Here is a 16,703-nt window from a genome sequence, read left to right as displayed (position 1 = left end):
TGTTACTCTGGACTGGTACCTGAAGCGGAGGGCTGATCACCTTTCTTTCATGTGTAAACGATCAAGATAACACTGCGTTTCTATGAAGCAGTGCCCTATGCACCATTGGGGTGCGGATAAGGGTTTTATTATTATTATTATTAAAATAATATATCAAATTCTTAAAGAGTTTTCAACCTAAAATGGTGTTTAAACACAATTCGGTTCAGAATAAAACAAAACTTAATTTTCGAGGTCCTTCAAAGATTTTTTCATAACTTTCAGAAATTTCGTTTAACGTTCATTAATATCCTTCTGAATAAAAGCCAAAAGTCGGACATCCTTAATTTCTGTGGTTTTCCCTAATTAAGTGTTATTTCCTTAAAGTCCAACCGAAAATCTGAAGTTGGAGAAGTTTGTTTATTATCCTACAAGGACGGAATTTATCATTTGAACGCCAGAAAGAACCATCCTGCATCCTGAAATTTGAACTCAAAATACCATCAATCTACGTCAGAGTTCCTGTTTTCAAGAAATGTTAAATTATGATATTAAATTCTAATTTTATGAGAATTTAATGGGGGTGTTTGTCCACCTCCGTGGTGTAATGATTAGCGTGTTTATCTACCGTGGTGGAGGTCCCAGGTTCGATTCCCAGGGGGGTGAAAATAAATATTAATGATTTTACACTCTGATATTTTTTTAATATTACCCTGACGCGCAGAGGTCACCTTGCATTCATGTAAGTAATGATTAAGATATTACAGCGTGAAAACGATACAGTACCCTATGCACCATTGGGTCCGGATAAGGGTTAGAAGAAGTAGAAGAAATGGGGAAGTAATTTCATGAATTGATTACTGAAAGAAAATATTGTCGGATAATTCTTTAAAAAATGTAATAAGCGGGAATCTAACCCAATATACCAATTGTGCAGTCAAACATCTGCCAAACTACTCCACTGCGCCTGTCAAGAAGTATTGTATTATTTTTATTTAATACGGTTACGAAAGTTTTTTTTTTAATTTTCATTCATTTTCTAGACATTTCTACTTTTATAATCTAAAAATTAATAACGCAGTTCTTGCCAATAAAGAGACTAAGATCCTGTGATTAGAGAAGGACTCGCGCTTATAATATACATATTGTTTTTGTGTTAGTTGGTAATACAATTTATTTTTGTAATAATAATTTTTTGTGTGTTTCTTTTTCTTTCTTAGTATGTATGTAACTCATTTATTTGTTTTTGCATTTTAATGTCTTCAATTTTTTGTATCTGTAGGAAGGTTATTGGAGTATTTTTATAAAAAAGCCGGTAAGTAAAAAAGAGATTTATATTATGTACCATGTACGATGTATTGTGTGTGTTGCGCGAATAGAAAAATGGAAATAGGTAGAACTGTAAAGAAATTTGTATCACAATGGAAGAAAGTAAAATATCAAAAAAGAATTGATTCCGAAGGGAACATTTTATTTGCATATTACATATATTACAGTGTCATGAGTTGAATACTATTACAAAAAGTAACTTTAAACTTTTGTATAAATATCAAAGATATTTAGAAAAAACAACAACATTGTAAATCTAGTATATAAGAAGGATGAAAGTACACTGAATGCAGTCGAAATGCGATCTCTCAGAAGAATGTGTAGACAAAACGGTGTATGATAGATGTTCGAATAGTGAAATAAATAAGGAATGCAAAGCTGAGATAAGCATTATCGATAAAATTAAGAAAGGTGTGGTGAGATGGTTTGGACATGCAGAACGAATGGGTAAGGAAAGAACGGTTAAATAAATTTATGTGGTAAATGTAATTGAAAAGAGGAGCAGGGGAAGATCGAGGAAAACTTAGACTAGTTTCAAAAATTACAAATGTTTCCATTCACACATGAAAATATAAATTGTTTGTATTTTCACATATTTATCAGAACATCCGCAGTTTTTAAAACTTGTAGTGTCGTGTTTACGTGAATAAACTAAAAAATGTGGTTGTTATTTTTTAAGTATTTCATTATTTTTTATTTGAATTGAAATTTAATATATTTAAAACTAGAAAATAAGTACACCTACAATATAATATATTTAATATGAAATGTAATTCAAAGTTCTAAAATATTATGAATAAACTAACAGTAGTCGAAACGAATTTTTGAATCAGTTTACATTTTTACTCGTTGATGAGAACATAAAAACGTTCTCGAAACTAGTCGTGCTCATATTAATAAACTCAAATGTAGTCTTACACAAGTGTTGTATTCAAATATTTAAATAGTTAAAATATATTTAAATTAAAATTTAATATTTTAATCATTAGTAAAGAGGTCACCGCGTTTCTTTACCGCGCTGGAGGTCTCGGGTTTAATTCACAGGGAAGTCAAAATAATTGTTTACGATTTTTTTAATAATGATTTTAATTTTTTAAATAATATATTTTTTTTTGATAAATACAAAGACTTATTCAGGGTTAATTTATAATTTATAATTATAATTTATAATTTGTTTTGTTTATTTATGACATAAATAAACCCTGAAGAGGGCAACAGGTTATTACCGAAACTAGTTGTTTGTTGATAAAAATGTGAGTGGATCAAAAAAAAATTATTTTTATTTCTCAAAATAATAAATCACTTTGATCCACAAATTTAATGCTTTCAATATTCAAAATATTACGTAAAAAATTAATAATAACAAAACCCTTACCTGCACCCCAGTGGTGCATGGGGCACTGCGCCATATAAACGAAGTGTTATCTTGATCGTTTACACGTGAAGAAAAGGTGATCAGCCCTCCGCTTCAGGTGCCAGTCCAGGGTAACATTGAATAAATATTACAGTGAAAAAATCACTTATATTTTATTTTACCCCCCTTGGGAATCGAACCCGGGACCTCCAGAACGTTAGCCGAGCGTGCTGACCATTACACTACGGAGGCGGACGTAAAAAATTACTATGCGTTTTATGTGAAAAATCTCTTCGAACTGGAACCTCTAGCACAGTAGCTAAACACGCTCACCACCGCGCAACGGGGGCGGATGTTGTTAATACTGTTATCAAAATTGAACTACATCATACGCTTTTGTTTAAAATTTCCAATCAAAAGTTAATGAATGGATCAAAATGCCATTATTGGGGCAATCACAATGTGTCAGTGTTCGATTATGAAGTATGCCTCAGAGAGCTGATATTATACGTCACCCGGGCTGAGTTTAATCAGATTGCACGTCAATAACGTCTGCTAAAATGACGTGGCAACCATAGGTACAACATCCTACATCGTTCACCCCATACAAATATCCTGGAAGTAGGAATTTTCACGTGAAATATACAACTTTAAAATAGATTTATATTATCCACTGACACTTCGTGATGGAATTGCATTTTAATGTATTATTAGATTAAAACCAACATTTTTAGCTTTTCCACTTTATTTTTATTTGACCAGTGACCGGGTTTCGTCGTTACCGACATCATCAGACTGGTGGGAGGCTATACAAAGTGTTATGTTGTATGTAAAACAATCATGTTATATATAAAACAAACATGGCTATCAACTCCTGCCTTGTTTTATATATAACATAACAGTTTGTATAGCCTCCCACCAGTCTGATGATGTCGGTAACGACGAAACCCGGTCGCTGGTCAAATAAAAATAAAGTGGAAAAGCTAAAAATATTGGTTTTAATCTAATAATATATTACAACTTTAAAAATTTAAGGAATACAAACGTAAATACGGGAAAAGTCGTGTAACAGTGTGTTTAATGATCACGTTTATTATTATTTATTGATTCGGTATCAATTTTATACTTTTACAACATTTTGAGTGTGTCCAAATACCTGTTCACAAAATCTGGATTATCTCCTATTACAGGAGTTATTTTCATATTATTTTTTGACATCTCATCAAAGATGAGGAAGAATATGGAAGTCTGGGCATTTACTGGGCTGACGACCGTCATAGGCTGGTTTAAGTGAAGTTCTAGTGATTCAAGAACAAGGCTTCTAAATTGGTTCATATATATAGAACTTCCAAGAATTTGAGTAGTGTGGTTGTCAATAATGGGTAGAATTGGTGAATGTTACATTATCAAATTTTTATTTTATTTGGAAAATTTCGAGGAAGACTTGGTATGACCAATTATTTCCAAAATATATTATGTCTAAAAGTAAAAATAATATTAATAAATAATTTGGATAACTTATAAAGTCTAAATCGGAATACTCGAGTATGAATGATGAGGTGGATGAATGTAGAAAAGGCGAAGTTTGTTTGCGAGACAAATTGGTATGGCGCTCTTTTCTCTCTGCCTACCTCTGCGGCCCAATGGTTAATTAGTATTATATATATATATATATATATATATATATATATATATATATATATATATATATATATATATATATATATATATATATATATATATATATATATATATATATATATATATATATATATATATATATATATATATATATATATATATATATATATATATATATATATATACATATATATATATATATATATATATATATATATTATATATATATATATATATATATATATATATATATATATATATATATATACATATATATATATATGTATATAAATTTATTTATTTATTTATGTGTGTGTGTGTATATAAATCATCCAAATATCTTATATCATCTCATGAAAAATAAATTTTCAATTTCGTATATCTTAAAACATATTTACACAATACCGTTTCCATTTTTGTATACAGGTAGATCGTTTCGATCGAAGCCCGCAGCTCAAAGGGACTTACCTCCAAAATTGAATTTTTCTCAAATTATTTTCTTAAATTCAAAATTAAGCCTTGACTCGTTCTAGAATAATAATTCTAAATTCAAATTATGCCTCGGGAGAGAACGATCTATGTTGGAATGGGGAGAGCGGTATTAATCGCAAATACGGTAGAATTTCAAATTTGAAATAGCCGCTGAAAGGATTCCCTCACAAAGTACACAACACTTGAGAAAACTCTTTCAATCCATTCAAACTTACTGAATGGATTTATTCACCGTTTTTATTAAGTAGCACTCGCTCCAAGTGTGACCAATTTTAACCCTCAAAAAAGGCAACCTTGTATTGCACTCGTCTTCAAGTAGCCATTGTGCCATCAATTTTGCAATTTTTAGCATTTGCCAATGGTTATTTGACGTTTTTAGGGAGTAAAACGATATAAGAAAATGATATATATTATCATTTTCATCTCATATATATATATAAATAAAACCCTTATCCGCACCCCAATGGTGCATAGGGCACTGCGTCATATAAACGCAGTGTTATCTTGATCGTTTACACATGAAGGAAAGGTGATCAGCCCTCCGCTTCAGGTACCAGTCCTGGGTAATATTGAATAAATATGACAGTGAACAAATCACTTATATTTATTTTACCCCCCTTGAGAATCGAACCCGGGACCTCCAGAACGATAGCCGAGCGTGCTGACCATTACACTCCGGAGGCGGATTTTCATCTCAACGTAGTCAAAAATTAATATAAAAGTCTAGGTATTAACAGGGCTAACGACATAGCCTTTGACAGGTCATAAACCATGTAAATACCCAGACTTCTTCTTCTATGTTGAGATGTCATAAAAATGTAAAATAACGCTCAAAATATTGCGGTCATATCCTTTAAAATGATAAATTGTTTACACATTGTCAGTTTTTTTGTAGTATTTTCAGTTTGCAAATCCCAATTTAACTTTTTGAATATTTGAATACCTGAATATTTATTGCTGTCTTCTTTTGTTAGTTTGCCCGAACTAATATGGTAATTGGATTGCAAACGTATCAATTCGGCCTCTGTGAGCCAGGCCAAGCCAACAATTTGATAGAGGCAGCCGTGAATGCAGCGACCCCATCGATCTAATTGGCTTAGCAAGTCTATTTGCTCAGTCTGGTCGTGTGGAGCTAAAGTGTACACAGAAGACATGTTGCATTTAGATTGTTTGTAAGCCGAGAGCTGTTCTAGATTGCATTTGCATTCCGTAAGCCATCTTGAATGCAGATTTGTAAACCATATTCGATTTAGATTTTCACAAACACGTTTGTACAAACTGTTAAACAGTTTAAATTTTCATTCTTTAATATAGGGTGGTGCAAAATTAATCACCGTATCGGAACATGTTATAATTTTTGTAAATTGCGTTGTGCGTCATTCATATTTGATATTTCAACGTCACATACCAAAAAACTTGATTTTACAGTAAATCGATTTTCAAGTTTAAAAATATAATGAAATGTTTTTAAAATTAATATCAAGCCACTTATTGAACTTTTTACTGTGCAACAGATCTTTTAAGGTAAAATCTGAATGTTTTTTCTCCATTCGCAAAATATTTAGTTTATTTTAAAAAAATAATTAAACAATACTTTTTCTTCAAAATGCAAAAAACAATACTTTCTGCCCTGTACCGGGTAAATATTAAGTTTAAAATATGCCACTTTCGCTGGAATGTAGTACATTTTTTGGGTATTCCGAAAACATGCACAGCTGAAAAAATTTTGAAAGGAGTGAGTGATTTGTGAACTAAACAGCTACAGTGTATAAAACATGATAAAACGGGCACAAATGCGTATTAACACTGCCAGCAGCCACTTGATGGATATATTATTTTTCATTTAACAGAAAAAAATTGTAAAGATCGAAATAAAAATTTCCATTACCTGCTCAAAATCATTTTTTTACACTCTCCTTATCATTCATTGTTAACTTTGTGTAACGCCACTTCAAAAAACACGTATTTGTGTCTAACGGATTCGGAATAAGCATTCCATCATCAGGTCATTTGAACATTTGTAAAATTATTACGGACTCACATTTATACAAAACTAAAATTTTAAAATAGAGAAAGAAGACAAATGAATCACAATTTGTCTTCTTTCTCTCTTTCAAAATTTCGTTTAGGTTAAAAATGCTTTTAATTTATAAAATATATTCTTTTATTATTTAATAAAAAAAGTTATTCAAAAAAAAAATTGGATGATTAATTTTGCGCCACCCTTAATTATTTTTTATACTGCAGCTCGGCTGTCCAAACTTAAAACACAGTAAGGGACATTATTTTGTTTACGTTTTTTTTGCATTTTTGGACTAAGTAGAATCTACTTAGTCCAAAAATGAAAAAAAAAACGTACTACAAAAAAAATGTCACTTACTGTTTTTTGAATTTGGACAGCCGAGCTGTCTAGTTCACAAATGTATAATTGTGATCTGAGTAGATCTGAAATAGATCGCATCACAGCTCGATAATTAGTACGTCGTATACCTTAAAACATTCGGTGCTCGTGATTGGTCCGCTGTAATCTCCTAATAAAGTGCTCAGACTTGTCTCGATAAACTCTGCCTTTTGTGGACTTGCTTAAGTATGGGAAAGTTATATTTTCTTTAATCGGCTCTTGTCCCGAAATATAAATTTATAAAGCCAGTAAGACTTGCAAACTTAGTTATGAGTTAATTAACACCCAAACTCTGCAGGAAACTGATTTGAATACTTAGCACTTTGAGGAGTTATTAAATTAAATTTAAATATTTGACTTTTAAATGCATTTTAAATTACCGAAATATAAACGAATTGGAAATAACAATCAAATTTTAAATTATTTTGAATAAAGTAAGTACTAGCTGTACCCCGCTATATATGTAAATGGCTGTAAATGGAATAAAAAAGAAAAGAGACTGCACTCATTACTAATATCGCTCACTCCTTTCAACAACGTTATATATCAAAAATCGTCAATTTTCAGTTGTGTGTGTTTTCGGAATGCCCAAAAAATTTACTATATCTCAGCAAAAGCGGCATATTTTTAACTTAATATTTACCCGCTATAGGGCAGAAAGTGTTGTTTTTGCAGTTAAAAGAAAACGTATTGTTTAATTATTTTTTTAAATATACTTAATATTTTTAAAATGGAGAAAAAACTTCAGGTTTTACCTAAAAAGATCTGTTGCAAATCAAAAAGTTTAATAAGTGCCTCGATATATATTTTTAATACATTTATTGTATTTTTAAACTTTAAAAACGATCTTCTAAAAAATCAAGTTTTTTTTTAAATATGACTTTGTTGAAAGGAGTGAGCGATATGTTCAATTTCACACTACTAAGAGGTTAACAATATTTTAGCAGCTGTCAGGAAGCACGCTGTTTGCCATGAGCATTTTTTAGGGTACTGTAGCTAAGCTGCTATTTTGATTAAAAAAAACTTTTATTATTTTTTATTAAAAGTGAAAAATTATTTATCTTCACTATCCTCGAGATGAAGTGTGCCAGCCTCTTAGGTTCATATAGCATATACATTTTATAAAATACAGTGAAAAAATTCAAATAAAATAAAAACTTTGTGTGTGTGTATGTATAGATTTGTGTGTGTGTGTGTGTAAAAATAAACAAGTAAAAAGTAGCGATTTATTTACTTCTATTGATATACTGTTTTTCGATTTGTAGCTATAAAAAAGCAAAAAATACGATTTTATATTCTCTCAATGTATATCGAATATTGACAGCCTTCAAACTAAATGACAAATATCAGCTATCAGCTCACTATAAAATGGCAGCTCGTAGACGCGGCACGTTAAAAATATCTGTTTTTATAATTAAACCAATGAAGGGAAAAACGTCACAATACATTGTACAAAAAATCAATTAAACACTAGTGTTGTATTATTTTTGACATCTCATCAAAAATGAAGAAGAATATAGATGTCTGGGCATTTACGGGGCTGACGACCGTCATAGGCTGGTTTAAGTGATCACTTTACACACGTGTAACATTCACCAATTCTACCCATTATAGACAACCACACTACTCAATTTTTTTTTTTGAATTACCTAACGTCCAAGTGACTCTGAAATCTAGCTACGGCTTATGCAACACCGTTTATCATGTCCCTACTCAGGCTTCAACTTTAAAAGTTTCATAGCCTATGCCTACTTGTGAGTGGATTTACTCTTTATGTTTAAAGTTACTATAATTTCATGTAATTCATGAGTGAAAATTCTAGGCAAAAACACTCGCACCACACTACTCAAATTCTTGGAAGTTCTGTATATATGAACCAATTTAGAAACCTTGTTCTTGAATCACTAGAACTTCACTAGAGACATCTATTGGTGAGATGTCAAAAAATAATATGAAAATAACTCCTGTTCCGAATACTTGTTCACAAAATCTGGTTTATCTCCAATTAACCAGATTTTGTGAACAAGTATTCGGACACACTCAAAACGTTGTAACTAGTGTTGTAATTACCCAATCGATTTCCCAATTTACGTCTAACGTTTCAATTTTTTTCCTTGTCTCTTTTTATCTTAATTATTTTGTATTGGAAAAATAAGGATGGTTATAGCGTTGTATTCAACTCACAGACACCCTTGTATTGAGCTTAGAATGCCAATCCGAATGTCCAAGCATTAAAAATATCGTTTTACACTATACAAAATAAACAATCAACATTATTGTTGTAATTACGAAAGCAATCTCTCACTCTACATCAAATATTTCAGTTTTTCTTGTCTTTTTTATCCTTAATATTTGTATTGAAAAGTAAGGGATAGGTATAGTGTTGTATTCAACTTACAGACAACCTTGTATTGAGCTTAGAGTACCTGTTTGACCGTCCAAGCATATAACTGAACAGATTGGTATGGTGCAATAATTACGTCACATATTAATTAGATTTCCACGTGTCATCATCATTCATCGATAATGTCGAATGATGAGTTTATTAATATTTTAAATAAAACAGAAAAGTGCTAATAAAAATTACCTGAGAATGCTTTGATATTCTGGATTGAATATAGAAAACATATATCCTAATAAGGTAAAATCAATGATTATTTTTTATGTAGGCATTTTAGGGGATATCTTTTCTTGTTATTTAAGTTTTACTTTGTTGAAACCACTTTTTCTTAAAATCTATTGTGTCACGTGTTTCGATGCATTCCGCATAATTTTCAAACACCGTTTGTGAATCTAATCCTAATAGAGCAAAATCAAAGGGTATTTATTATGCAGACATTTTATAAGTATATTTAAAATGTTACTACCACTATTTCATAAAATCTATTGTGACACGTGTTTTTATGAATTTCGCATTATTTTCAAACACCGTATGTGAAAATAAGTCTTAATTTCATAGTTGTTTGTATCCTTGGGACGTTAAAAGATAAAGAAGCGGTAAGAATTATTTCTCGTTTTTATTTATTTAATGTAACTATTATTTTTTATCCGTGGGAACATGGACAATAGGGTGGAGGCTTTAGTCATTGTTATATTGTTAATTATGGGTTTTTAATTGTTCTAATTTTTATTGATTTGTGTTTTTTAGAATGTTACAGCTTATGACTTCTTGTATTAATAGTTTTAGGATTTCTACGTTATTATTATTTTATTTGTGAACATTATCTATTAAAAGATTATCTCTAAAAAAATAATAATAATAATAAAACCCTTATCCGCACCCCAATGGTGTATAGGGCACTGCGTCATATAAACGCAGTGTTATCTTGATCGTTTACACATGAAGGAAAGGTGATCAGCCCTCCGCTTCAGGTACCAGTCCAGGGTAATATTGAATAAATATGACAACGAAAAAATCACTTATATTTATTTTACCCCCCTTGGGAATCGAACCCGGGACCTCCAGAACGGTAGCCGAGCGTGCTGACCATTACACTACGGAGGCGGATAAAAAAAATATTACTTAAACATAATTCATGTTCCCTAATTCTTGGTATATATTTTTAATTTAATTTGTTTAAAATACTTTTGTAATGATATTCTATTTTCTTTGTTTCAGATGATTACAACAGGGTTGTTCTCAACACTATAGAAGGGGAAACAGATTCCGACTACATAAATGCTTCTCATATAGATGTAAGCATATTTTATTTTATAATTTTTTTTCTTTAGTGCGTGTCATGTCATGTCCCCCTGACGTCATCACTTGAGAGTAATTGTCCTTGTCTTGGGCAGCTCTAAACAGAACCTCAACGGTCTCGTATATTCTGGAGCCAGGAGATCTGCCTTCTGCCGCACTTCATCGACCCTCTATTAGGTGCAACAGGTCATACATGTCTCTTCTAAGCACATACCCAAGATAGGTACCTTCCGAACTTTAATATCAGTCAACAATTCTCTTCCTGACTCCATGCCAATTTATCGTTATTGTAGACTATTTGGATCAGCTCTCTTCGTACACAGGCTGTAGGCCCTTCTAGCATGGACAATGTCATGCCTTCGAATCATGTAATCTTTCTGCAGCATCCATGAACCATGTTTATCTTTCAAAGAAGATCCATGGTGATTCCTTGCTTCACAATATGTTCAGGTTCTCTGCGCCCTATGTGCCCATACCATATTAATTGCCTTTCCTCTACCTTGCTATTGGTGTATTGGTGTCTGTTAGTTCCAAACTTCCACAAATGTATTCCATAAATATATATATATATATATATATATATATATATATATATATATATATATATATATATATATATATATATATATATATATATATATATATATATATATATATATATATATTTATATATATATATATATATATATATAAATATATGTATATATATATATTTATATATATATATATATATATATATATATATATATATATATGTATATATATATATATATATATATATATATATATATATATATATATATATATATATATATATATATATATATATAAATATATATATATATATATAAATATATATATAAATATATATAAATATCCTTATTCTTACTGTCCTACCTGCAGACACGCCTCTAAAAGAAGAGGCTATGCGGATTATTCCTTTTTAAAAATATGTTGAAGTATTAAAAAAAAATCAGGTTTGAAAAGAAATACATAAAACTACATACTCTATTTTCACATACTTTATTTTCAGAGTCTTTTGAAGCCCAATGCGTACATCGTGACGCAAGGACCCACGGAGGAGACTGTCACTCAATTCTGGAGAATGGTTTGGCAGGAGAGAGCTGCCGCCATCGTCATGCTCACGAAGACCTTCGACTTCATAAAGGTATGGAAACCGATTCATTTGTAATTTAAAAACAAAATTTTGAGTTTATTAATGTAAACAAAAATTAACCAGCTGCCTGACATATCGCTCCTTTCAAGAACGTCATAAATCAAAAAAACTTGATTTTTCAGGAGAGCGTTTTTAAAGTTTAAAAATATAATAAAATGTATTAAAAATAAAGATCAAGCCGATTACTGAACTTTTTACTGTGCAACAGATCTTTTTAGGTAAAACCTGAAGTATTTTCTCCATTTGAAAAATATTTAGTACATTTGAAAAAATAATTATAACATAACATAGATGAAGAAGAATATATGTAGAATACGACATTTTTTTAAATTTATTAATGTAAACACGACTAATTTCAAGAATGGTAACTAACTCCGAACGGTCTTATCTCCAGGTGATAGAATATATGTATACAAGCTGAAAATTTTGTATTAAGCGTTTTTTTTTTACATATTTTAATCTGTTGTACGTATATTTCTCTCTAATTTGATATTATAAGATCTACAAAGTATAGCCAAGAACTGCAAAGCGGTACATAAGTAATAGGAAGGTTTGTGGGTAAACTTTTAATCAAAATCCATGCAAAAGTTTCAAGGAACTTTACTTATTAATACGATTGTGTAAGTTGTTCAATGTTGAAATAAAGTAGCGAAATGAAACAAGCATAAAATAAGCGAATAGTTTCCGCAGCAAAAAAATCCATTACACGCTTCAGAAAACTTGATATGGCAACATTATTAGATATAACAATGTCTTTTTTTTACATCTCGATATAATAATAATAATAATAATAAACCCTTATCGGCACCCCAATGGTGCATAGGGCACTGCTTCATATGAACGCAGTGTTATCTTGATCGTTTACACACGAAGGGAAGGTGATCAGCCCTCCGCTTCAGTTACCAGTCCAGGGTAATATTGAATAAATATTACAGTGAAAAAATCACTTATATTTATTTGACCCCCCTGGGAATCGAACCCGGGACCTCCAGAACGGTAGCCGAGCGTGCTGACCATTACACTAAGGAGGCGGACATCTCGATATAGATGAAGAATAATATGGAATTCTGGGCATTTACGGGGTTTACGTGATAGTCATAGGCTGGTTTAAGTGATCACTTTACACACGTGTAACCAATTCTACCCATTATTGACAACCACACTACTCAAATTTGTGAAGTATTTGGACACACTCAAAATGTTGTAAATAAATTATTCCTTTAAATTTAGACATCAATATTAATAGTGGAGAAGAACCCGGAATTTGTGATGAAAGTTTTTTTATGCACTCTAAATATTTTATAATTCTAAACCTTATCCTCACCCAACAGTGCATAGGTTACTGCAGCGTGTTGACACAGTGTTATCTTGATCGTAACTTGCATGAAGGCAAGGTAATCACTTTTGCGCTTCAGTGGCCAGTCCACGGCAATATTTAAAAAAAAATTAGAGCTAAATCGTAATTTTAGGTGCATCAAAACCCTTGTTCGCAAATCTGGATCCAGTATCAAAATAAAAACATCATTTTATATTCTTTATCTATATATGTATGATGTACGAACGTAATGGAGAGAAAAGAGCTTTTTTTATTTAACCCTCGCGAAAATCACCCACGGTTTATTGAAGCACACTAATGGGTTTTCGGCTAATCTCTCCCTACCCAGACTTGGTCCCTTGTAAACACGTGTCACGATTTAAACCGGCACCATACCAAAAGGAAAGGGGCGATCGTTCGGTGAAAAACCCCTCATTCCCGCAGGACCCATCCCGTAAACGTAGATAGGGTTCGGGATAAACGTCTGGGGACCTTTCCAGATCCCCGCCGAGCCGTAAAAAACTTACTTGGAAAGGATTCCTTCATCGTACGATTACGTTTTTGAGTACTCAAATAACGTGACTATCCTCGGAACATTTTTCCTCGTTTTCCCTTGCTTTTTTCCATCACACAATTATCGTTACGTAAAATACTTTGTTATGTAACCGTTACATGGGCTTATTCTGCAAACTAGAGATGTGACTGATTAGTTTCTATTACTTTTTCGGTTATTCGGTTGGGATGGTAATCGTTACTTTTTCTCAGTTTATGTTTCTTAGCTTATGTTTGAAAAATGTCAAATATATTAACAAGCTAGAAATAAGCAAGACGCAACAAAATTTGTGCACTAATTGGCGTGATTTTTTTTAAACTTATAATTAGAATATCCAAGATTTTAAACAAACAAAAATAATACTTTTCACCCCCTTCGGAGCGATGTTTTTTTTAAAGATTTTTTACGATTATAATATTAATAAACTTTCTTAAATAAAACAACTTTGTTTTAACCACTTTTATTGATACACTTTTTCCAAGCGATTTCGACAAGAACATTGTCATCCTCAGGATTTATGTACTAATTCTAAAACATTGAAATACTTATAGTTAAGTTATAGTTAATTACCCTTCCCTTACGATACCAAAAACTTCTACGTACTCCGTACAGCATATGAAAATGTGATTTAAAAAAAACCGCAAAAACTCCTAAATGTTGCTTTTAATTGAGTATTGCGTAGCAAATACAACCATTCCGGACGACAACTTCTGAGCTACAAATGGAATCGTCCAAAAACAGTATGAAAAACAAAACGTTCAAGAAATAACATTTATAATTTATTTATTGTAAATAAAAGCGAAGCAAAGAGTAAGCTAAAGAAGGATAAAATTTTACTTAACGCAGTCAAAATGCGATTTTTTTGACGAATTTGCATCAGAACTATGTATGATAGATTTTTGTATTGCGTAATAAAGAAGGAATGCGAAGCAGAGATAAACATTATTGATAAACTTAAAAAAGGTGTGTTGAGATAGTTTGGGCATGTGAATCAAACGAGTAAAGAATGAATAGTAAAACAAATTTATGAGGGAAATAGAGTTGGTAATTAAAGCATAAGAACACCGAGGAGAACTTGGCATTAACAGTATTTCTAATACTTGGGCGTGGTCAGGTCAGGAGTAGGAATAACCGGCGAAAGATGCGATGATTGTTGACAAAGACAGATTTGTTTAGCGTTCTATTATCTCTGTCTAGCCAAGCAGGAATGTGGCATGATAGTTAGTTATTTGTAACATTATATAGAAAGATTGTTTATCAATAAATTAATAAATAATAATCTTTATAAAATTTTCCCACGAGGTCACGAGAAAATACTGAAGCGCTGTTTTCAGTCAACTCTGTCTGAAATTTCAGTATTTTAGTTGTGAAGTTTATGAAATATGTATTTCGTTTTAAACTTTCCAGGTTCTAGACCAGTGATTCTTAACCGGTGGTCCGCGAGACTATGAAAACTAAAATTTAATGTTAGCTCATGTTACCTCATAATGGCTAGATGGCAGAAATTTTTACAGACGGTGCTCCGTCAACAGTAAGTTCATTGAAAGAATATGTGAAACTTGGCTTAGCAATGTAATAAAGAAATGAGAGTAGCTTTACCAAATATAAGACATTATTATTATTAGCGATATTTCGCTAAAATTTGTAAAAGCCGACAAGTTCATGTGTCACATTAAATAATTTTAGCCGCAAAAAGTTTCATTGGAGTATTTATGTTTTACAACATTTTGAGTGTGTTCAAATACTTGTTCACAAATCTGGATTATCTCCAATAACATGAGTTATTTTCGATATTATTTTTTTGACATCTCATCAAAGATGAAGAAGAATATGAAAGCTTGGGCATTTACGGGGCTGACGACCGTCATAGGCTGGTTTAAGTGATCACTTTACACACGTGTAACATTCACCAATTCTTACCATTATTGACAACCACACTACTCAAATTCTTGGAAGTTCTATATATATATATATATATATATATATATATATATATATATATATATATATATATATATATATATATATATATACATGAACCAATTAAAAAACATTGTACAAGAATCACTAAAACTTCACTAGAGATATCTATTGGTGAGATTAAGAAATGCCCAGACTTCCATATTCTTCTTCATCTTCGATGAGATGTCAAAAAAAATATTAATGTAATTTTTGTCTTATCTGCAATAAAAATAATAAGTTTTATTTTTAATAAAAGTTATTTTTGTGTGTTTTGGACCTTAAGTTTTGGTGCACCGCGAATTTTCATTATGATCAAAAGTGCTCCCTAGGACTTCAAAAAGGTTTAGAACCACTCTTGAAGACTGTAGTACTAACTGTCCGACTTAATATTTTATTTTTAATTTTCCTAATGGAATTTAAAAGTCCTGAGAGGTCTCTGTTATAGAATCGTTTCAAAGGGGCTTTAAAAATAGTTTTTAAAAGTCAAATTTTTGCTAAAGGATAATTAAGTATTTCATTCAAGGATCTCTAGCATTGTTTTATAGTAAGCTTCGATGCCCACGTGCGTTAATAAAATGAAACGCACCGCAGCATTACGTAAACGGTATTACATAAACATTACATGAAATTGTGTCTTTAAAATTTTATCATTTTACGATGAATACCAGCTCAAATAACTCTCAAAGTAAAAACAAAGACAAACCTTAAAAACCTGTATTTTTTATTAAAAAAAGATAACTATTGGTGTTAACACAAACACAAATATTTTAATATCAAACTACGTGTCTAACACTATTTTA

The 16,703-nt window shown here is 31.1% G+C and overlaps 1 protein-coding gene across 1 annotated transcript in view; it reads left to right on the top strand.

The window, feature by feature from the left end:
• The window catches only part of LOC148300412 (receptor-type tyrosine-protein phosphatase T-like), a gene marked incomplete at its 3' end in the record, with an annotated part of 214,519 nt that overhangs the window by 185,618 nt on the left and 12,198 nt on the right, over positions 1-16,703 (top strand). Inside the window, exons 5-6 of the mRNA XM_088274836.1 lie at positions 10,816-10,892; positions 11,930-12,064. Coding sequence (XP_088130962.1) covers positions 10,816-10,892; positions 11,930-12,064 — 212 coding nt within the window. The remainder of the gene's footprint in view (positions 1-10,815; positions 10,893-11,929; positions 12,065-16,703) is intronic.

This window comes from Brachycentrus maculatus, unplaced genomic scaffold, assembly GCF_059751285.1.
Source record: "Brachycentrus maculatus isolate JH-2025_06_01 unplaced genomic scaffold, ASM5975128v1 h1tg000721l, whole genome shotgun sequence".
NCBI lineage: Eukaryota > Metazoa > Arthropoda > Insecta > Trichoptera > Brachycentridae > Brachycentrus > Brachycentrus maculatus.
This window is presented reverse-complemented; position numbering and strand designations above follow the sequence as displayed.